The sequence below is a fragment of the Calliphora vicina genome, chromosome X (assembly GCF_958450345.1).
Source record: "Calliphora vicina chromosome X, idCalVici1.1, whole genome shotgun sequence".
Taxonomy (NCBI): Eukaryota; Metazoa; Arthropoda; class Insecta; order Diptera; family Calliphoridae; genus Calliphora; species Calliphora vicina.
The window spans coordinates 5,269,717-5,294,225 of NC_088785.1; the positions used below are offsets into that span (position 1 = coordinate 5,269,717).

Here is a 24,509-nt window from a genome sequence, read left to right on the forward strand (position 1 = left end):
ACTCTGACAGTTCAAAAGTGCAATTTTTAAGTCATTCTTATAAAATCGAAAATTATTTCATAGCTGTTGACCACCACTAATTATCGGACCAATATTAACATTAGAAAACATCAAAGAAAAATATAAAAATTATGGAGGGGAACCAAAGGACATCAGGTAAAGAGTAATTAAAAATAACAAAAAATAATTTATAATAAAAATCAATTATGAAAAATTTCATTATAATATAATAACAGGTGATCTTAAATATATAAGATCAAAAATATAAGAAAGCAAATATAAATATATATACAAAAATAGAATACTAGGGATTAGAATAAAATATTCATAGAGATATAAAAAACATACCATAATAAATTCAAATGGCTATAAAATATCTAATACAAATAATTAATAAGGAAAAAAAAAGAAAACAACCAGTAAGAAATAGTAAATACTAAGATCGCAATTTACAATATCAACACCATAGGTTACTTCGCTACCATTTGAACGAGTAATCTTTGCTTTAATTTTGTCCAAATTCAATATTTTAAATTTATTTATAGTTTTGAGACGAAGTAAACGTCAGCATAACATATTCAACTTTCCAGCAGCAGGAGGGTAATGATCATTCGGTAAATGCGACTTTCCAAATCTCCACCCATAACATCCGAAAATTTCAGGCATCTAGTTTTGAAATAGGATTTCATGATTCTGTCTCTCAAAAACACATTCACCCCTATCGCGAATCAATATTTCACATGCAATATTTTCCCTTTTCCTTTTTTCGTTCATCAACTTTGTTCACGTGAAAAATTCCCCTTGTTGTGAAATTTTTAGATGGAATTTTGTAAACAATAAACAGCTGCTACGAACAAAATCAACTATTGTGAATGTAAAGTTCATCGTGATATTCCCGATAGCAATTTTCCCTTCGAGGGAAATGGATATTTCATGGGAACAAAATTTCACATGTTATTGCCGATAGGGGTGATTATTAAATTTAACCAGGATGGATTTGCGATTAAACATATAGCAGGCATAGTTAATATCGTTAGGTGTTGTCGATTCCTTAAAGTGGCCACAAAGAGTAATAATCGGTGAAACAAGATCAGTTAGGCCATCAGGTAGTCCACTAATTACAATATCGGCACGATTTAGCCGTTTGTGCGTCACACTATTTTCTTCTTCCAAAACAGCTAATTTGTTAGATGTGTTAATATCTAGATGCTTTATTTGTTTGTTGCATGTAACAATATAAGCCTGAAGAGTTGTACGAAAAGATGAAACTTCACACTTTAAGACTGATACGGCATCACTGAAGGATTTTTTAATGGAATTTAAATCATCGTTTTTCTTTATCCAGGCATCTATTTTGTTATTCAGGCTCCCAATCTCAACACGCAACGTCTTCTCAATACCAGCTGATGGATTCGCCTCACATTTTTTACAATTAAAGGAGATAGACTTCATTTCACGAAGAAGCAAAAGGGTTTTTTCATAAATTTTTGCACATTGGGCATGGTGCCACAGATCACAAGATTTGCATTGGACACTTGCATTGGATTTACCAATGTTAAGTTGGCAAGTACCACATTTAGTAGGCATCACAGCTTCGTAGTAATATAATTCCAAATAAGATGTCTCAAAAAAAGTTAGAAATGTGCAAACAAAAATAAAGCACAAAGCAAAAAACGTAAAAACCACGATGCAGCAACAACAAAACAAGAACAGCAGCAAACACTTGGTATAAATTTATTGTGAATTTGCAGATAAATTGAATAAATTCAGCAAATGATTATTAAGTTATTCACAAAAAATGATTTTTAAATTTATGAAAACTTTATTTAATAGAAAAATATATTTATTTAGTTAATAAAATATCAGCCGCGCAAAAAAATACTTCTACTCAGGCAGGGTTGCCATCACATATGAGAACGTCTTTAATCTATATATATATAAATGAAATGGTCCATGTATGTAATGTCATCACGTGAGAACGGCTGGAGCGATTTGGCTGATTTTTTCTTTATTCGATTCGAAATTTTCAGGAGATGGTTTGTAAAGAAAAAAAACTTGGAAATTTTTTTTTTGTGAATCCAGTCAACTGTAATAAAAAAGCTCCCTAAAGTATGCAGTACAAATTTAGATATTTTATTTGCAAATAAATAAGAACAGGCTGGTGTGCGTGGGTTGGAGAAACTTGAAGAATTAACATTAGTAAATGCTACCGGGCGAAGCCGGGGCGATCAAAAAAAAAAATAATTACGAATAAATATCAATTCCACTTTGAAAACTGAAAGTGGTTTCATTCCGAAAGAAATGTTCATTTTACATTTTCTGAAGAAGCAAAATGCGGAATTAATTCCACTTTCAATCGAAATGGAATTCTATGACAGGCCTGTATATATGTATATTATATACATACATATATGTATATATACATAGATCATCTTATGTTGAAAAAAGAATTTCGGTTACAAGTGAATGTAGAATAAATGAAACATTTTATCTTTCCAGATAACTTAAATATGTTAAAACTACAATGCATTTACATTGTATTTTTATTTCTGGACGGAGTAATTAATACTTTACAGTTTTTTGGCATAATGATATTTTCACGAATATATAATTGTTGCTCGAAATAGGTACATACAAAAAGGGCCTTAAATGTTCAATCCTTATAATACGTGTATGTATGTGTGTATGTATGTATATATTCCAAATAGACAGCTCGTAGATAATAAATTATTGTATTTGTTGGCATTGATTCCTTTGTTAGTTTATTAAATTCATTTCGGATTTTGGTCGAGCTTTGGCTAGAATCGAATGTAACTCAGCTGATCGTGCAGTTTTATACTAAAAAGTAAGAAGAACTTATCAAATCATATTCAAATAGCAGATAAATTATAACACACAAAGAAAATGATTACATCATTATTAATTTACATTTAATAAAACAATAAAAACAAAAAACTTACGCCTGAAACGCTTTTTTGCAAACTTAATTGTGATGCTAAACGTTTTCCTTCTTTACTGCCACAAATTTCCATAATACGTTCTCGACTTAAAGCAAATAATTCCTCAGCATTGACACCTATAAGACGTTCAATTGTAGTTGTTGAAAATTCTTTGGCCCTCAACCAGGCTACAACTTCTGGTGGACTAGATTTTTGATCAATGTAAATTGTTAAGGTCTTATGGATGTCAAGATCGTTACGTCGTTCCCGTTGCTTCAATACGTGTTTTAATTCTTCTTGCACCGTTTGACCAGAATATATAGGCGAATCAGTTTGTTTCGTTTCAGTTAAAGATGAAGAAGGCTTAGCGTATAAAACTTTTTTGAAAAGAAATATTTAGAAATTCATATTACAAAAATTAAGGCAAATGATTGCAACCAAGAAAAAAATACCACACATATATAAAATTTATTTTCAAAATATCGGAAATTCTACAACGTAACTAGTGTGCAAATGTGTGTATAAATCAAATTATATATTATATACATATAGATACAAATTAGACAAAATAAATTAACACAATCATGTACATACATATATAATGAAGAATATCGATTGATTACAAAATTGATTTACAGTGTTGGTCTTTTTTTTATAGATTCTGTTAAAAGATTGTATGTACTACACTACCAAATACCAACAACAGATCAATCAAGTAAGAGTGCTATATTCGGTTGTGACGAATCAACATACCCTTCACCAAAGATTTAAACAAAAATTGGTGAAAAAGGATTTTGGTTACAAAATTTATAAAAACAGTTCCCGAAATTTCTAATCCTTGATATATTGTTGGATAGGTCTTTCATTTGATATACATACATACATACCATATACATGACAACAACGCAATTAATAACGATGGATATTTTAGTATGAACATTATTAGTTTTTGTTGTTTTTGATGTGAGATAAAAATTCAATTGTTCTTGGTCAATTGGTCAACAATTCAAACGGAATGACAATGTGTAGTACAGACAACCTTTTAACGGAATCCCTAAATGGCAAGTTCAGATCTACACTACAATAAATTTCAATAGATTTCATGATTTTTTGGAACCAGCTTATGCGTTTCTAGCAAACTAAAGGTAAAAAATAATAATGATCTTATATTGTGTTATTTTCTAAACTGAAACATGTTTATTAAAATAAATAATTGTTCAATGTTCAGGTAACAAATATCAATTAATTTAAAATAATTTAATCACATGTAGTTAAAAAGTATAAAAATAAAATTTTAAATAAGGGACAAAACGTTTTCGAATCTTTATCGAAATCGATTTGCACAATATACTTAAATATGAAAATAACTTTAAACTGCATTTAAAACGTCAATCATATTTTTTCAATGTTTTGCACACGTTTTATGACCTTGAATATTGTATATATAGATGACTGCGGAATTATCTGCACATCATTTCCAAACGTTAGGATCGCAGGATGTATTGCTATTTTCTGAAAGTATCGTTTTGATTTTCCTCCTATCAGTTGGGTCTGATCTAAATACATCTATAAGAACTGAATAAAAATTTGCAAAATATTTTCATGTGTTTAATGAATTATTACCGCAAAAATAGTTATAATTTTCTCGCTGTTGAGAATGTCAATCTCCATATATACAAAATTAATGATTTAGCTCGTAGTTGCCACTGCATCCATCTTGTATAAATCCGGCTTGTTTGATAGTTTTTCACATCGTTGTTGTACAACATAGTTCACCACTTTGCATATTCGCCATGGATGTACACTCAGAGCACGTTTTATGCCAATTCGTTTTGTGCGAATTCTATTTCTTGTGATGTGAAAAATTGTTCTCATTTTCTCTAAAAATTCTGATAAAATCGATCATTCTTGAATACACAATTATTTTTAACTTACTTTAAAAACAGTTCGACAGCTAACAGTTTAGGTTTAGAAAAACTAAACGAGACAATATTTTAAAAAATAATTAACTTTTGATGGCAACAGAACGAGCTAAATCATCCTAAGCATATTTCACCTTGAAGGTTTACTTAATCCCTACATGTAATTGTCAAATAACAAGTACATCCACAACGTGTCACTTGTTACGTTTTTTGGGCTGGAGGCATCATTGGGACATACTTTTCGAAAATGCAATGTCTAAATTGGATGAATTTGAACGGTTTTTAGGGGCTTAAAAATTTTGCATGTATTACTATTATAACAATGTCTATTTTCATAAGGGAAAAACGGTCAAAACCCGAGTTTTGGTACTTTTTTGTATACCATAATTTAATTAAAATTTATCTCTACTTTAGTAAATACTGATTGGTTAATAATGAAAAGACGACGAAAGTGTTATATCAAATAGAAAAGTCTTTTCGAAGATTTTACCATAGAGCAAATCGCTTGTCATTAGGTAAAGCTAGGTACTCTGTTCAAAATTTCGTGCGAAATGCTGTGAAAGTACATATAAAATATTTGGAATGAAATATATGCGAAATAATTTCGCAAAAGCAGTACTCTGTTTTTATTGTGAAAAACATGTGAAATAAATCTGGTAACCTTATTTTTCCACACGAAATAACATACGCAGCACTTTTTTCGCACAAAATTAAAACCAACAGCTAGCTGTCAAACAGCATGTACAATTTTTCGCATGAAAAAACCATATTTTTTCGCAAATAACAGAGTACTAGGCTTAACAGATCAATAATTACATATTGCAGGTACATCATTTAATTCAAAGTATTACAACGGTTTGCTCTATGTAAACTCGCCCGGTAGCATTTACTAATGTCAGTTCTTCAAGTTTCTCTAACCCACATACACCTGCCTGTTCTTATTTATTTGCAAATAAAATATCTAAATTTGTACTGCATACTTTAGGGAGCTTTTTTTATTACATATGACCGGACTCAAAAAAATCCGAGTTTTACCCGAATTTTTGAATTTTTTTTTCTTTACAAACCATCCCCTGAAAATTTCCAATCGAATAAAAAAAATCAGCGAAATCGCTCCAGCCGTTCTCACGTGATGCCATTACATACATGGACCATTTCATTTTTATATATATTCATCAATTCTTTTTAAGAAATGCATTTCTTCGAAAAGACTTTTATATTTGATATAACACTTTCGTCGTCCTTTCATTATTTACTAAAGTAGAGATAAATTTAAATTAAATTATGGGATACATACCTAAACCTTTTTTCAAAACCAATCAGCAAAACCCGGAAACTTTTAAATTTTAATCGATGGACAGTTTTTATTATTTTCATTATATTAAAAAATCAAATAATTCTCTGGTGTTTACTCACTTTTGTGAGTACCTTACCTTAATATTAAATGGACTAATTATGAAAATCAACAACGCTATGCTTAACAAGCATCACCACGACAGGCGGTTATATTCACCGGATTGACCCGAGTTCACTCGGTTCTCGAGGACGGTCAACTCAGCAACCACTGCTGCTACAACGACGTCGACAAGCTACCTTGTCAATTGTCGTTCCCACCAGTGCTACCAGATTAGGGGATTTATCCCCAAATAGAGGATTTTTTTAGCCAATGGGGATAAAATTTTCGGGAAATTTTTTGGGGATAAACCAAAATTTAAAAATGTTTAACATTATGGATAATATTGAAAAACATTCTAAAGTTATGCTAAATTTTACCATGGCAATCCTAAAATTTTGTGTTATTATTATTTGTGAATAGTTGATATGAAAGAAGAAGAATATAAAAAAGCAAGTGTATGCTGTAATTCAATGGATCAATCAAAATTTTAGTTCTATTGCTAAAATGTTAATACAGTTAATACAGGATTAAAGACAAATATCCCAAAAGATTTATATGAAGAACAATAGAGAAAAATACCATTTGAACTATTAGAAGCTCTTCTTAGACTACTAAACACATACATTACAAATATGTAATTCAATTAGCTGTGAAAAGTTCGAACCATCTCCTGAAATGTTGAAACTTTTTAACTCAAATACAATGTACAATAAAATTTCTGAAGATAATAATTCGGAGGACTTTGTTAAAAGCAATAAGTAAATGAAACAGTACATTCTCATACGATATTAGAATTTTAAGTTTATATTCGATTTATTAATATATAAATATTTTTTGGTTTTTAAATGTATATATGTATATGAAAGAGTATAATTATCAAAATAAATATGGAACGGACAAAATAATTCTGACATAATTCAAAACATAAATAAAATAATTTCAAATATAACTAGTAGACAATACATACTATGTACATATACATGCCAAAATACAAATTACACAATAATTAATGGCCAGTCTCAAGAACGTATGTATGTACAACGTATTTCAACCATATATATTTAAACTAATTTAATATATTTTCATAAATTTTGTATTTTCTTTAAAAAAAATATAATCTGCGTTTTTTTTTTTTGTTAAATATGTATATTTGGCTTTAGTATAAAAACCCAATATAAATAAAATATATATGTATATAATTACAACAAACTCTTGATAATGAAATCGATTCAATTGAAACCAATTTGTTTATATGTTAAAATATATAAAATAATTATTGCAAAGTAGATAGTTACTTTTGTTACTTTTAAAGTTTTTTTTTAACGGTTTAGAATAATAATTAATTAAATTGCTCGTTTACATGTTTGTAACAAAAATTACGAGTTTTCATTATAATTTTCTAGTAATAGTAATTATTTACATTTCAAAAATTCAATAACCCTTTTGAGACTTGCCACTTACATTCACAGACAACACAAAATAATCTTTAAGAAATAAGCAATTATTAAATAATACATAAACATAAATCTATTTCGATATAAAATTTAAATAAATATATTGTAACTGTAGTGTATTGTACAGCTATGGCAACCCTAGTTTAAAATTGACATTCCCTTTAATTTTTTATTCCTTCTATTACTAGAAATATACCGCCTTGTAATTTTCTCAACAAGTATATTAAATAAACGTTTTTATTAATAATATTAGATATCTAATCACATGTTTATTAAATACACAACTGAATGGCGACAATTATTTTTAAGGGCACTGCTACACGTTCAATATATATTGTGATATTTGGATCGCGATCCATTTTAATGGATCACGCAAAATTACGTTATTCTGCGATTTGGATTGCGATCCATCAATACTGCATGCTACACGTTCAATAAATATCGCGATACTGGATCGCGGTTCAATATATATTGAACGAGTAGCAGTGCCCAAACGAAACAGAACGTGACCCCGAACTATGAACATTAACACGAGTCTTCATTAAAGGTGGAAAATTAATCGCCGAACATACTATTCAAGGTGTTGTTCTATTTCGAGATAGTGGTGTTGTTATCTCAAAGAATCTACGCAAGGACTTTGCAAAGAGAGCAAAGACTTTCCAAAAATTAGCTTAGTGTAAACTTTTCTTTACACTGTAAAGTGAGAATTGCAAAAAATATTGTGGAACAGAATACTTATCACTTTGCCAAAAAATGTAATTTGATAAGTGCAAAGTGAAAAGTTGATAAGTTATTTTGTGGAATAGGGCCCAGCTCAATAAGTAAAATTTATATATTTATAAATCTCACAAAAAATGTATTTATGTATTTCGAAAATTGTTTTTATACTATTGGGTACGTCTTTTAAATATAATTAATGTATTTGCAATAGATATCCATAATAATACCAAACATACGATTTTGTAAATAGAGGACAAAAAGGACAAAATTTGTTTGCCAACAAATTTACTTAGTTGAAAATTTAAACTCAAAATTTTTAAATTAATCAAAATTAACATATGTATATGTAGTTCTGTTAGCAATAATTTATGAATGTGCTCTATTGAAAATTGTTATCAAATGAATGCAGTGAATTTTAAAAACATTTGTTAGTGTATAAGAGTTTTTGTGCATCTACGAAAAACAAATATTATAGTTGTGTTTAACTCTATTGGTGTTTGTTAAATAAATTTATGTGTAAACATACATTATACATATAGGTATATTAAAATGTTACCCTTTGTGAGATGTCAATGTTTTCAAGTAAAATTAAAGTTTAGTTTGTCACAATTTCTGTCTTTCTGTTAGTATTTCGTAAGCTGGATCAAATGATAAAAATTTTCTTTTCTATAATTTTTTTTGAAACGTATTCTATGCCCGATCTGAAGTTCAAAAGAATATTTTTGAAATTACACGAACATGTCTGACACCATTTTATCCTTTGATCCAGCTATTTTAAAAATTATTAAACTTTCACTTTAGTTAGGGACATCTACAATTTGTCTTTGGGGCGATCTAAATGTACAGACAATCATTAAAATAACTATACACTATTTACTTCAAACAATATATGATATTATGTATTTAATTAATTTCGTTGATAATTTTTTTGTAAATATACAACTGCTGAAGTTTAAAAGTGTATAAAAACACGCGTTTTTGAATATCATGTTAAAAAAATATCAATTTAAAAGATAGTGCCAGAATATATTACCAGCATAATAATGACACTAAGCACACAGACCTTGTTGTAAAGGATTAGTAAGAAAATATTGTTTAATAACAGCTGAAATTTCCTTCAAGAAGAATGGTACAAAATTGATCATTAGAGAATGAATTATATTTCCAAAGCAAAAGGTTAACCCACCAAATATTAATATTCAAAATTTATATTGAATATAACACACCGAATTTGTATTTATATTCACCTCTATCGTGAAAAACATGTGAAATTTATGTTCCCATGAAATATCAATTTCCCTCGAAGGGAAAATTGCTATCGTGATATTCCCATAAACTTTTCATTCGCAATAGTTGATTTTGTTCGTAACAGCTGTTTATTGTTTACAAAATTCCATCAAAAAATTTCACAACATGAGGATTTTTTCACGTGAACAAAATTTATGATCGAAAAATGGGAAAAGGGAACATATTTCATGTGAAATATTGATTCGCGATTAAATTTTTATCATGTATGGAGGTAAAATATGTTGTCGATGTTCCCAAATAAAATGAAAGTTTATTTTGTTTGTTTTATTGTCCTGGTGTCAGTATTTGGTGAGCTGGACCAATGGATAAGAGTCCTTTTTGAAGGTATTTATGATTTGTTCATATTTCAGGAATCATATGAAATATTGGTATCTGCTAGGCACACTGCACAGTCGGGTCAATCGCAAAATATGCCTTATATACCAGACTTTTCGCCGTCCGAATACTATTTGTTTCGATCGATGCTGAATGCTCTCTCTGGGATACGCTTCAATTTGGAACAGAGTATCTGATATTGGCTTGATTCGTATTGGACTCAAAAGATGAGCAGTTCTTTTGGCTCGGAATCAATATGTTGCCAGAAAGATGGGAAAAGGTCCTTACTAACAATGGCCAATACTTTTATATTGTACAAATGTTTCATAAAAAAAATACCGAATTTTTAAGTCATATATCCAATAAATAATTATAATTATTAAAATCTTTGCACAAGTTCGTATATTTTTGGATATAGTATTAAATGCGGTTTTCAAATACCTTTTACATGATACCAATATTTCATATGTTTCCTTTGCGAGAAATATGAAACAAATCATAAAAACCTTAAAAAGAAACATCTATGCTTGGATCCAGTTCACCAAATATTCACAAACATTTTGAGAAACGGTAACTTTAAATGAATTAAAGCCACCCAAAAAACTAAAAATTAAACATGAATTAGTTAATTTAATAAAATACATAACCCATAACAGTTTCACATTCTCATCGAAGAATTAATGTAACATTTTAGAAAGAAAAAATATGAGAATAAGCATTGCTGCGTAGCAGTAGTGAAAGAATGAATTCATAAACAAATAAATAATAAAATTTAAAACTCTTTACTACGAAGCAGGTTTATAAGGGAGAAAATGTAATTGTGATTATGAGTCGACACAAGCTTACGGACCAATATGTGGTTGTTCCTCATGCAAAGTTTTGACAACAAAAAATGCAGACGCAATCCACAGTAAATTAAACAGCTAGGAAATATTTTTACAAAAACATATTATTTAAAGTTAAGTTATATTGGTTGTAGAATTGGTACTGCCTGTAAAAAAATTCGCATTGGATAAACTATATTTTTTTTTTTTACAAAAAACTCTGAATATCAGGACAAAAAGAAGCGCTTAGCTATGTGTTAGTAGGCCTAGAAAATTGCGGGTTTCATGTAGCAAATATGTTGTTTCCTATTTTGAACTCGCCGTACAAAATGCATGCCTTCTTTTCTGCCTTAAAAACCTGCTTCATTCGAATCACTCTTACTGGGAAATAGGTTAAACTATTCTATTGTTCATTTATGTTGCAATATTTTTTACTTGTTTTAAAGAAAATAACAAACAGAATATTTAAAATAATGAATGGATATTGTGTGTTTTGTGTTACAAAAACTGGCGGGTTGCGTGTAATGATTTCTACTCAAATACTAAAAAGTTTAAAAACAATTAGAAGTATCTAAACTCGCCCTTCTTACCCAAATGTTTGTTGCGTATCCAATCTGCGTTGTCATTGCTTGATGTACGTGAATCAACAATATTGTCCTAAAATAAAGTAAAAAATACTCAGATAACAGTGATACTTGCTATTAAGAATACAAATTAAAAAATTACGGTTGTACTAGAATTTCTTGGTTTCGTATAATTGGAAGTTTGCTGATGATGGCCGGCATACATGTTTTGGTTTCGAATAGTTTCAATGTCGCCATAGTTGTAGGGTGTAACAATTGTGTGTGGCACATGGGCCATTTGGCCCCGGATATTTCTGGCTTTCCACCACTTCCGAGTGTCGTCTAGAATCTAGAAAATAAATATACATTACAGGGATTGTCAACGTAAATATTTAGAATTGTAAAATAGGTATCCATAATATCTTGACCAAATTTCAACAACCTATGCTACTTAAACACGGTGCTACAAGGCCATGTTTTGATGATCACAGAAAAACTCTGATCCTCCGAATTATTTTATTATGTTTGACTCATCTGACTCTCATCTATTGGAGTATTTTGATGAAACTCCCGAAAGAAGTTTGAAATCTTAAAATATGAAAATTAGCCATTTTTTGAACATGAGACCAAAATAAAGAAAAATCCCTAACATTAACAAGTGTTACTTTTGACCTCAGTGATGAAAGGTTTAACGTTTCCCGATTTCAGTAAAATCTTTAGTTCTTAGGAAAGTAAAAATTATCTATCATTATAAAATTTTCCAAAACGAAATTTGACAAAAAATTATATTTTAAACGTATTTGCAACAATTTTCAATGTTGCAGTTTTATCCATTTTAAAGCCAAAAATATTGTCTTTAAAATGGTGTGAATAAAATTGTTTACTTCCAAAAGGTTAAAGGTCAATATTCAGAGTATATATTTCAATGTAAAAAATATCAAAGATCGCGGTGTTTGAAATTAATAAAGAACGAGGTATGAGAACAACTAAACTCTCTCTATATTCGTGCAAAAAAATTTCGATGAAGACTCGATTAGTTCAGGAGTTATAAAGAAAAACGTTATTAAAAGTACGTTTTTATACCCTCCACCTTCGTTTGTCATTCCGTTTGTAATTTCAGCCCAATTATGAATAAAAATTCCCCGGGAGTTTTTTCCCTTTTCCCATTTAACCTATTTAAATTCAATGGGAAAAAACTCTCGGGGAACAAACTACCGGGAAATTTTTTTTCATAATTGGGCTGTATATATTCTGGATCATTATAGATAGCGGAGTCGATTAAGCCATTTTCCGTATGTCTATTGAAATCAACTTCCCGAAGCCCCCAAATAACGTACATACACGATTCATACATCAATATCTCCGGAATTCTTCCGGCTCGAGAAAATCGGTCCACAAATGGCTGAGATATAAGGAAAAAACCAGGACAACCTCGATTTTTGGCCTATAGGTCAAAAGACCTATGTCTGGATTACTAAGTCATTAATATAGACAATATGGATATCTAATGACAGATATTTCAAAGATCTTTGCAACGACGTATGTAAGTCCGTAGTAAGTTGCACCTATAATGGGTCAAAATCGGAAAAAATATTTTTTAACCCGAATTTTTTTCACCAAAATTTTTTCGCTAAATATTAAAAAAAAATTTAAAAAAAACCAATTCGAAAAAAATTTTTCTCCAAAAAATGAAAAAAACAACTTTGGAAAAAAATAAATTTTGTTTACCAAAAAATATATAAAATTTGTATTTTGAAGTTTATATATTTGTGAAGGGTATATAAGATTCGGCACAGCCGAATATAGCTCTCATACTTGTTTCATATAAATTCATATAGAAATTTAAGAACCAGTGTTTTACAATATAAAATTAAATTTATTCAACTGTGTTCTGTTTTCTATTTGCTTAAATTTTTTTTATGAATTTATATGAAAAAACGTACTTTTACTAACATTTTTCTTTATAACTCCTGAACTAATCGAGTCTCCATCGAATTTTTTTTGCACGAATATAGTAGAGAGTTTAGATGTCCTCATTTGATATTTTTTATATTGAAATATATAATCCGAAAATTGATCTTTAACCTATTCGAAGTAAACTATTTTATTGACACCATTTTAAGGACAATCACCCTTATCGTGGTTGGCGTAAACGTCATACGCCTACGACAGTTTCGTACTAGATTAAAGAAACAGTTTGCATTTTATCTTTAATCTAGTACGAAACAGTCGAAGGCGTAAGACGTTTACGCCAACCACGATAAGGGTGAATATCATTGGCTTTAAAATGGAATCAAAAATTATGTTGGACTTTGAGTAGTTTAAATGTTACGGGCAATTATGTGTATATAATTTTACTTTTTATAATTTAACAAATTTTTCAGTTTTCAAATCGCGATATTTTTGAAATGGAAAGGGTTTCCGATGAAAGTCTTTGATTTTATGAACCCTTTGGAACCGTAATATGTGTAGTAAATTTTGTTAAAATCGAAAATAGCAGTTTTCTGTCCGTTTTGGTATGGATTCTCCCAGTGTTGAAATTACGTCTAATATTATGTATGATGCCCTTGCAAAACTTTAGGTACATCAAAATTTAGCTCATAAACAGCGAATTTCGACACCCCGATGTTCATACGTACATTTATGTATAAATAATTACGAAATTAAAAAAAATGTTGGGAGAAAAACACGTACCTCGAGATATTCACCACGAACCACACTTAATTCTTTATCATTATTGGCGGTGCGGGGATATGTAACCAATACTATTTTAGCACCAGCCGCCTGCAGTTCATCTAGCCACTGCTCCACCATTTGATCGTCCCCAGAACGTATGCTACTTGATATTTCTGGCATTGGATGACTTATTGTAGTCGGTGAGGGTGAGTTAACCTGATCCATCATATTACCGTGAGCCTGAGACGAGCGCATACCACGATTGTAAAGATTTTGCACACCAGACGTGATTGCGTGTATTCCTACAGCACCCACATCTCCAGCAGTACCAATTGTTGTTGCCGCATTTGAATGATTTTTGGTATTTTGCTGGTGATCTCGGTACGACATAACGACTTCGCTATAACGATCCGCTGTGTCAATTGTGTTTTCAATATTGTATTTATCACTACCATCGCAGTCGTCGTAACTAAGGCCAGTGTTGTCATGCGTAGCTGAGCCACTATTACCTGCCATATCTAGAGCTAGTTCACGACCATTCTCTGTGTGACCACGTTTATTGCTATTGCTTACAATAGCTGGTGGCGGAGGAGTCATAGTAGTTGGTTTTTCCAATTCATCAATTATTAAGTAGTCTGGAGACCAGCCGTCTAAAAAGACCGGATGATAAGAACTAACATCTTCCTTCCACTGATCCCTAGGCACTGTCCAAGCGTCACCTAAAGAGCGCCAAAGTTCGGTCTCTTTACTAGTCACACAATTGATAAGTAAATTAACAGCTTCCCGCGTTAGCAAAGGATTTATCACTCTGGCTGGAAGCTGAGATTCATAGTACGTGTCACTTGCAGCCTCAACAATTAAAGCCAGAGGTGTAAACAAAAAGTGTACTAGCTCCGGAGCGTTCGGGTCATGAATATGAGCCTTAAGTTTTGCCAGTAGATTAAAAGAGAGCTTGAATTTGGCAAATATATCAATAAATTCCTTTTCATGTGGTGGCCGCGTACGCAATGTCAATAGACCCTCACCGGGATCTTTTTTCTTAGATTTTCTATTTCGCCTTCTTCTTTCGAGCTCTCGCGAAGCGGCTGCCGCATGCTGCAGACGAGCTATAAACTTCTCGATGTCGTCAAAACAATGATTAAGTACATTGACATCTCGTTCATATTTATCACTGGAAACCGAACTAGTTTCATCATCATTTAAATTTACACCGCCTAAAGCACGTGCATCATGAATACCCCCATGATCAGAGTCAATTTCACCCAACCCTGTTGCTATATTGTCATTATCAGCTCGCATATTATAGTTGTGTTGTTCTTTGCTCATGGAATGCTGCTGATAATTTGTTGCATGTTGTTCGGTATTACGTGAATGTGCAACTTTGTTATGTCCACCCATCATCACACCACTATTACTGTTGGAATCCATATAGACTTGCGAATGAGTGTTGCTACTATGAGGTATTTGTTGTTGTTGTGTATGACGCGAATTTCCTTGTAATGTCATTACTTCACGTTGTTGTACATCAAAATTACCTCTTTGTAAGTTTTTCAAATCCTCTACCAAATGAACGGCGGAAACATTTTGTGACTAAAAAGTATAAAAAAAACAAAATAATAAAGGCGTAAAAAGCATTTATACTATCAAATATTCATTCTCCATTGAAAATAATAAATAATACAATACAATTTGAATAAAGACGTTTCTTTCAAAAAAAATACATTGTGGAATATTTCTCAAAATATTAACCAAATCGGACCATAAATGAAACTTACGATATTTAAATTGGATTTGTAATAGTTATTCTGTTTCCATTTTTTTCTTCGATATCGCCGACTATTACACTCTAACTTGGTTTTTTTATTAGCTCTACGTTTTAATTATTACTTATACTAATTAACACTATCGACAAGTTCATCACCAGAGATACCAGAGTGACTAGGTATCCACAGGAAGTGTATCGTAAAACCGGCTTGGCTGAGCTCATATAGTTCGTTTCTAATTCTCCAAATGTACTCGTGAGTTCTATTGTTGCTAAAACGCTCAATGGCCAGGCCAGTAAGACAGATTTGATGTCTAATATTATTAGGTATCTTCCGACATCATTAATCTTCAAGAACAGAAGCGATTCTAAAACAGCCATAGCCTCAGCTGTGAATATCCGACAGTTGTTGTGCAGCGAGAATGATGCATCTATGTCCATACACGGAAACCAAAATGCGCTGCTTGTTCTATCTAACTTTTTCGAACCATTTGTGAAAATTCGTTTAAACAGTTTCCATCTGCAATCGATTAAACTGATTCCTATGGTAAGTGAAATTTCAACAATCTAGCATGTCTCAATGTTAGATGTTCCGTTGACTTGTGGTAGAATTTTTCAAATAGTATACCACTTTGAAACTAATTGGGCTTAGTACAGATCACCGATGTCTTCCGATCGGGATGAAATTTACAACAAGGTTAGTTCTATTGGATAGTAATTCAAATACAATTTTTTTAACAAGATCGGTCGAGAACTCTATTATTTAATATTTTTTCCGAAATCAAAAACTTTTTGACTTTTTGACTTTTTTTCAAATTGGGCCCTTTTTAATTTTTTGTTTTATTTGCTAAAAATTATTTTAAGATATTTTTGGTCGCTTAGAGCTAGTTTCTGGGATAGAGATAATCTACATTCTTCGCTTAAACCTAAATTAAACTAAAAATTGTGTTTCTCACTTATTGTTTATATGCTATATAATCTAGGTTTAACTGAGCATCATTGGTGAGTTAAACCTAAGTATAAAATGCCAAAGCACAAACAGATGGAAAATAAAATAAACAATTCAGCACAGCAGCTCTTTGTTTTTATTTGCTTTATTAACATCAATATAATTTTTAATATACATTTTATATACTTTTATATCGCTTTTTCTTTTAGAAAGTTAAAATTTACAAAAAAAGTTATGTAACGCGGTTGCTTTTTCTTATAAAATGTATAGTATTGCCATATTTATATGAAAAAATTTTAAGAATAAACATGTGATTTGACTGAAAAGTATGGCAATGCTAACAAAATTAATCCACTAGTGAGAAACACAATCATTGGTTATAATCCGGCAAAATATCTTTCAGGATTAATATAACAGCGTGTTAAGCTGAGTTTAACTGACAAGTAAGAAACTAGCTCTTAGTGGGATGCGAGTGGGAATGTAACAAAATAAATATTTTGTAACTCAAGACATACAATTTTTGATTTTTTTTTTTTTTTTGCAAAATCAAACTTTTTTTCTAAAATGGGCCCGAACTCGCATCCCACTAAGCGACCAAAAAGGTCTTCAAGGAAAATATCTAAGCTTTATTTTAAGAAAAAAGGGGCCCATTTAAAAAAAAGTCAAAAAAGTTTTTGATTTCGGAAAAACATTAAAATTTTTTTATTTATTTTTAAAATTTTTTTTTCGGAAGATTGAAGAAAGAGCTATCTTACTATTTGGGGGCAAATTTTGACCCCCTTTAACTCTGAAAGTTCTCGACCGATCTTGTTGAAAAATTGTGTCTGAATTACTATCCAATAGAACTAACCTTGGTGCAATCCCGATCGGAAGACATCCATTTCAAAAGTTGGTTCACTTGACATGAAATGTCCCATATACATACATTAAAATAAAATAATAAAATATAGTTCGTAATATCAAACCTTCAAGGCCAATATAACAATATTACATAGTAATAAAACCTGAAGCAAATAAAGTAACATATTTAACTATATATATATGTATTAACAAAACATTAAATTAATTAAAAAAATTACAGTTACCTGAAAAATATGCATTTCAGAACGCGATCCACTGCCCCCGGAAACAATGAATACCAATATATTATTATACAACTCCATAGCATCAGTAGAGGTAAATGCTGTTGGTTCTTGAATAAGCGTAGCAGGAAACCTTTCAATAATATTCTGAAAGTCAAATATACATTAAACATAAGAGTTTTTAGAACTTTATTTAAGACTTCGTTGCTATACAAACCCCAGTTTCATAATCCATTATTAGCACCCAACGATAGTCTAAACATAACTGCATCTTTTGTGACCAAATACCAGTAGTTTTCTCTAACTGTAGTAAACGCCTCATGCCGTCTGCTGGATAGACTATACCGGAGTCTTTATTTACAGTAAACGTCGCCAAGTGTTCAAGCAAATATGTGGGTATATCATGTAATATTACATCACTGTCATCATTACGTCCGACGCTGCCACCACCGTCTTCCCCACCACTTCGTGACTCACGTTCGTCACCCGAATAACCTCGATGGCTGCCGGCATCACCCATACCTCCACCACCGCCATTCGAATGAGAATATGACATTTTGATCGTGCCTTTTCAAAAGAGTTCCAAATTACCGGTAAAAATTTTAATTTTTACAATACCAATCAAAAACATGAAGCAACAATTATATTGCTGTAAATAAATGAACATAAAACAATAATTTGTCAGATATTTATTTCGTACAAAATTGGAAGTACATAGTTCAAACTGTATTGTACTTCTTAAGCAATAGTACATTAGATGCATTTAAAAATAAAATTCCTAAATTCTAATAAGTTTGTCAATAATGAGTCGATTAAAAATATCATCCGAAACTGTTTATGATATAGATTTCCGGTGTCCCTAAAGTTAAATATATATTTCTTCCAAATAGAGCTTTATTTTGAATTGTCAGTTACTGTAACCAAATATTTACACCAATCTTCCTTAATTTGGAATATTGTGACACTAGTTGTAAAAGTTAAGTGCTGAAAATTTTAGCCAAATCGAGATCAAAGTTCAGATATATGCAAAATTTTACTATATCTCCTTTGGGTCAAAATGACCCACAAACTTAATATCGCTAAAACTTGAGAAATATTAAAACAAAAGCTAATTTTTACATAAAATATGTCCGTAAAACTAACTTTTTTGTCAAATAATTTTTGTTGCATTTTAACTCTTTCAGCCACGCTTTTTGGTGTATAAGTTTAAAATCAAAACAATTTTCTGACAAACAACGGAAATATCAAAGTAATACTGAATTCGATGAACAATAAACACTCTGTGCTTTTTTTTAATGAATGCGTGAAAGTTTCTAAAAAAAAAAACCTAATTTTTACAATATTTTCAAATTAATATATTTATTTATTTATTTATTTATTTATTTATTTATTTATTTATTTATTTATTTATTTATTTATTTATTTATTTATTTATTTATTTATTTATTTATTTATTTATTTATTTATTTATTTATTTATTTATTTATTTATTTATTTATTTATTTATTTATTTATTTATTTATTTATTTATTTATTTATTTATTTATTTATTTATTTATTTATTTATTTATTTATTTATTTATTTATTTATTTATTTATTTATTTATTTATTTATTTATTTATTTATTTATTTATTTATTTATTTATTTATTTATTTATTTATTTATTTATTTATTTATTTATTTATTTATTTATTTATTTATTTATTTATTTATTTATTTATTTATTTATTTATTTATTTATTTATTTATTTATTTATTTATTTATTTATTTATTTATTTATTTATTTATTTATTTATTTATTTATTTATTTATTTATTTATTTATTTATTTATTTATTTATTTATTTATTTATTTATTTATTTATTTATTTATTTATTTATTTATTTATTTATTTATTTATTTATTTATTTATTTATTTATTTATTTATTTATTTATTTATTTATTTATTTATTTATTTATTTATTTATTTATTTATTTATTTATTTATTTATTTATTTATTTATTTATTTATTTATTTATTTATTTATTTATTTATTTATTTATTTATTTATTTATTTATTTATTTATTTAAATTCAAGTAATAGAAAAAAGCCTCAATAGGCCAATAAATATATATTACAAAAGAAAAATGTATCTAACCAGAGCACCCTGACGGCAAAGTTTTGCAAAAAATCATAAACGATGACTTCAAAAAATATAATTGTTTAGCAAAATGACAATAGATGCCAATAAACCATGTTTTAAAGTCTGTAGAAAATGTGGTTAATAAACTAACCACCCAACCGCAAAGAGTTAAAATAAAACTAAAAATATGTAACCACTACAAAAAACATTTTAAAATATATGTTTTTTTAAATTAACTCAGAACATTAAATTAATAATGTTGGATCTGGCAAATTTGAATTATTTTTCAAATTCACTAACTAAATTTATAAAACCGGAACTTTACAGAATATTCTGTACATTAACAGGATGAAAGGAAAAACAAGTAAGAAAGTATAGTCGGTCAAGCCCGACCATATGATACCCCACACCAATATAATTATACACCAATCGCCAATTTGTGTTGAATTTTATTTGAATACCAAATTTTTTAAGAAATCTATACTCATTAAAATGATTTTTAGAAGTGGACATTATATGGGAGCTGTGACTAATTATGGACTGATCGTTTAGTGACATAACTTTTGTAAATAATTTATTTGTGTTGAATTTTATTTTATTACTATAATTTTCAAGAGATTTATGTTAGTTAAAGTGATTTTAGGAAGTGGGCCTATATGGTAGCTATGACTTATTGTGGACAGATAATGACAAAATTTGGTGAGGCGAGTTCGGCTGATATTAAACTTAATTTTGCTGAATTTCATTTAAATACCTATATAACTATATAGTTAATTATAAGAGCTTAACTATTTTCATTGGGACAATAGAGGAGCTTGTACCGACTTTTGTCGAATTATCACTTCAGGAAGTGATCCTGAGCTGATTGGCATAATTTACAAATAAGTTACAAACATACATATATTTTAATATTATTTACGCGAAATTACTTTTTTTCATTAAAAATAGCAACGGTTTTATATTTTCTATATAAGATTTGTTACAGTAGAAACTGCTTTTGTTATTTTAAGTCTCCATACATAATTATGTAAACAAAACTACAGAAATAAGAGATCTTGTACATGATAATTATACAATATACACCGGATTCAGAAATTTAACAATTTTATAAAGATATAAATTAACAAGCTAAATTTAAACTAATCATCAAAATTTAGATTCAAATAATTTTTTTGAATTAAGCATAATTTTTGTCAAAATGTATGTAGGTAATGTATGCGTATTAAGATTTTAGAAAAGTTTTTATGTCTTAGTTTGGAGTTTATTAGATATAAAATAATTTTTTTAGAAAAAAATATTAAAACTACAAAAGGCAAAAAGTCAAGGTAAAAATCAAAAATTTCATAATTGAAACTTGAATATATTTTAAAGTGTAAGTGATAACTTAGTATGTATTATAAACAAACAATTTAACTACTATCTGTTTATACTTGTGCAAGTTACGAGCTCTAAAAATCATTGAAAACTAAAGGTGGTATACTTTAACACCCTATATCTCAACTTGCATTCTAAAAAGGTAGTCACATATTTTATTTTCTGAATACTTATGATCTCCTGTAGGATTTGTTTGTACATCATTTTGCAATTGGACCAGTACTTTGGAATAGACAGATTTATTACGACTTTTCTTTCGATCGACCCCACAGAGCCGGATTTTAAAAGAATTGTCACGGTTTTTGAGTCTAGCATATACTAGGAGACGAATTAAAATATTTATAAAAACTGAATTAACAAGTTAATTTTTACTTTTTGTTCTAATTTTAATGTTGTTTTCTTTCTTAATAAATATCTCAAAAGTTTGAAGTCCTGGATTTTTTTCAATATTTCTCACACGTTATATGGTCTAAAATAACAAACCTATATATCGAGCCCTTAGCGCCAAATTATCGTAAGCGACATTTTCTAGATTTTTTTTTTTTTATTGCAAAAATTAAAATTTCTCAGAATATCAAAATTTTTAATAACTTCAAAATTATAGGGGGTAAGATGTTATCATAAGTCAATGTTTACATTTTACAGTAAACGAATTTTATCGTAAGCAACACACAGTAGTATAGAAAAAAAAGAGGGAAATAAATCTGTACTAAATGGTTAGATTGGTTTGAATGAAATTTCACATGAGCAAAGAACAAGTGTTGTCGAGTTTAAGTTTTGAACGTGGACCTCATGGGCCCACCAGGGGCGCGACCAAGCGTCCTCACAGTGGGACACCTCGGGTATGTTACATTTTTAAAACGATCCTATTTCTTCGTTTGTGTTCCGATTTCGTAGCTATCAATTATCTCTTATAGCTTGGGAGATATTCGCATTTGAAAATTAAATTTTCAACAATTTTACCCACCTTACTCCAGTTTTTTGATAACAGTGTATTTCCCGATTTTCTCAAGTTTTCCTTTGTTGGACTAACAACACACGCATGTATCAAATAGAAGAAGAATTGTTTAAAAATAATGATAAAGTTTAAAGTTATATGCATTTGAATTTAAAAAGGCTATTTTTCGATAATTTTTTTCTTTTTAAGTTATCGCAAAAAATTTCTAAGAACTTTTTTCTTTTTAAGTTATCGCAAAAAATTTCTAAGAGGATGTATAAGGAATTTATACTTTCTGAAAGCTAAGTTTTCATGAAATATTTTAAATGAAAAAAAAAATTAAATTGTTGATACCGAGGGGACCAGGTCCATTCAAAAAACACATATTTTTTATGTAAAATTAAACTTTAAGGCAAAAATTCTCAAATCGCATATTCGATATCAAAATATAGTAACCGATTTTAGGTGGCCCAATATTTTTCTAATTATTTCGTAAAGGGTTCCGATAAACCCGACACTGGTATGGATTTTATAGCCAAAAAACTAAAAATTCCCATTTTTGGAATTTTTCAACACTTTTTTCGGAATTTTAAAATTCTTATAACTGTGAAATTTCATTAAAAACTATTTATAAATAAAAATTTAATTTCAATTCAAAAAATTTGCATCTGTAAAAAAATTCAATAAAAAAATTTTTTTTGTCGTATTTTTCAATAAAGTAGGTAGGTATTCCATGAATTTTTAATTAACAAAAGTTATAAATATTTTTGAAAAATAGACAAATAGCTTGAACGACAATATATTATATCGCATCATAACATTTTTAATTCTATGTATAAATTTCAAAATAATCAAAAAAAAACCTCTCCTGTAAAATTTGTGTTTCGTCGCTTACGATAATTTGGCGCTAAGGGCCAAATTATGATGTTTCTTCACATCATGAACAATTACATGGTTTTTGTAATCAAATCATAATAATAAATAAATCAGTCTCATTTTATAAAAATATGTTATGTGCGTACAAACGAGTGTCTACCACTGTATATTATCAACAACTCTACTCTGAGTGAAAGAAGTACTACATACAAATTTATATATTTATTTATTGATATCGGAAGAAATTTTACAAACATTTGAGCTTTTAACAAACTGATATCATAAATTATGGTAGGCAAGATAAAGTTGAACTTAAGTTCACAACATAAAAATGTCTTTATTATAAATAAACATTTTAAATTCATTGCAATATTTTTACATATGTATTACCGTCAGTTTATATACTGAATTCCACTTATTTTTTAGTAGGCGTGGCAATGTAAAAATGAAATTCAAGGCAGTCGTCAGGAACTAAAGCTACCTTAAAATAATATGGAAAATTAAAAGTTAAAAGTGGAATTTTCAAACATATTCTCCACTAATTTTTGTATATAAATAACAAATCAATACATACTAGTATTATGTAGAACATAAATTGTATTGAAATTGGGTCTCTTCACTTTATTTGTTTGTTTGTTTGCATTCTTCATAGTAGGTATTATAATTCTCTCAATTAAGGCGCGTCCGTCGTTTTTCTAAAATTCTTGCATTGTGGCATCATTACTAATCTTGACTTATGTATTTCGTATTAAACTTGTCTTTACGTTTATTTTTTTAGATTTCACACTTTTACCTTTTATTATATTAATTATTATTGTTAATTTTTGGTATTTATTTCCGCTGTATTTGACAAAAAATCGGTTTTAACTTTTACTTAGTACGAAAACTGTTTTTTACCTAGCTTTCATGTAGATAAATAGTTTAAATAGTTAAATTTAAAGTTATTTAAACACGTATTAAAAACACTACCACTTTTCTAACAACTAGTATGATACTTCTACAAAGTCGTCGGTCGTCGCACACTTGTTTTTAATTCTCCTCGTACGCATACCAACATCAACAATATTAAAAAAAAAACACAAAATTCCAATAGAGAACAACAAAAATATTGTTAGATGGGCAACAAATGATTTTCCCCTTTAGGCCGCATACAGTTTTGTTAGAAAAATATTAAACAATTTTAGTCTCTTGTTTTATTTGTTATCGGTTAACGTACCCCAACAACAACAAAGGAAAAGTAATAGCACACCTCACTAAAGCGTGTGTAGAAAAACGTTACCAAAT

General features: G+C 29.1%; 1 protein-coding gene across 1 annotated transcript; it reads right to left on the reverse strand.

Annotated features, from left to right (window-relative positions):
* Positions 1-2,509: 2,509 nt before the first annotated feature.
* Positions 2,510-24,509, reverse strand: aru (arouser). Its single transcript, XM_065514770.1, has 8 exons — positions 24,442-24,509; positions 18,128-18,559; positions 17,914-18,057; positions 14,136-15,707; positions 11,605-11,790; positions 11,469-11,535; positions 2,961-3,316; positions 2,510-2,838 (listed from the first exon to the last, which is right to left on the reverse strand). Exons 2-8 carry the CDS (start codon positions 18,464-18,466, stop codon positions 2,758-2,760), a joined length of 2,745 nt encoding a protein of 914 aa, XP_065370842.1. The 5' UTR covers positions 18,467-18,559; positions 24,442-24,509; the 3' UTR covers positions 2,510-2,757.